General features: G+C 61.8%; 1 protein-coding gene across 1 annotated transcript in view; it reads left to right on the top strand.

The window, feature by feature from the left end:
- The window catches only part of LOC102036733 (loricrin-like), a 10,978-nt gene that overhangs the window by 5,070 nt on the left and 5,085 nt on the right, over positions 1 to 823 (top strand). Inside the window, 2 exon segments of the mRNA XM_031064837.1 lie at positions 37 to 304; positions 368 to 766. Of these exon segments, the coding sequence (XP_030920697.1) occupies positions 37 to 304; positions 368 to 766 (667 nt within the window).

Below are 823 nucleotides of genomic sequence, written 5' to 3'. Positions count from 1 at the left end.
TGCTGCGGTGGAGGATCTGGTGGTGGTTCCTCAAAGAGCATGATGGGCGGTGGAGGCGGTGGTGGATCCGGTGGATGCTGTGGTGGAGGATCTGGTGGTGGCAGTGGGGGATCAGCCCAGAAGATCATCATCAGCTCTGGCGGTGGTGGAGGAGGAGGAGGCTCCTCTGGATGCTGTGGTGGAGGATCCGGTGGCGGTTCTTCAAAGAGCATGATGGGAGGAGGAGGAGGATCCTCCGGATGCTGCGGTGGTGGATCTAGTGGTGGATCGTCTGGGATGAAGATCATAATGGGAGGTGGAGGCGGTGGTGGCGGTTCTTGGATGCTGCCCCAGAAGATCATTATCAGCTCTGGCGGCGGCGGAGGAGGAGGAGGAGGCTCCTCTGGATGCTGTGGTGGAGGATCCGGTGGCGGTTCTTCAAAGAGCATGATGGGAGGAGGAGGAGGATCCTCCGGATGCTGCGGTGGTGGATCTAGTGGTGGATCGTCTGGGATGAAGATCATAATGGGAGGTGGAGGCGGTGGTGGCGGTTCTTCTGGATGCTGCGGTGGCGGATCCGGCGGTGGATCTTCAAAGAGCATGATGGGCGGTGGAGGTGGTGGGTGCTGTGGTGGAGGATCTGGCGGTGGATCTTCAAAGAGCATGATGGGTGGTGGAGGTGGTGGGTGCTGTGGTGGAGGATCTGGTGGTGGCTCTTCTGGGATGAAGGTCATCATGGGAGGTGGAGGTGGTGGAGGATCCTCCGGATGCTGCGGAGGAGGATCTGGTGGCGGGTCCCCAAAGAGCATGATGGGGGGGGGGGGCGGGGGGGGGGGGGGGGGGG

The sequence above is a fragment of the Geospiza fortis genome, unplaced genomic scaffold (genome assembly GCF_000277835.1).
Source record: "Geospiza fortis unplaced genomic scaffold, GeoFor_1.0 scaffold375, whole genome shotgun sequence".
NCBI classification, from domain to species: Eukaryota; Metazoa; Chordata; class Aves; order Passeriformes; family Thraupidae; genus Geospiza; species Geospiza fortis.
This window is presented reverse-complemented; position numbering and strand designations above follow the sequence as displayed.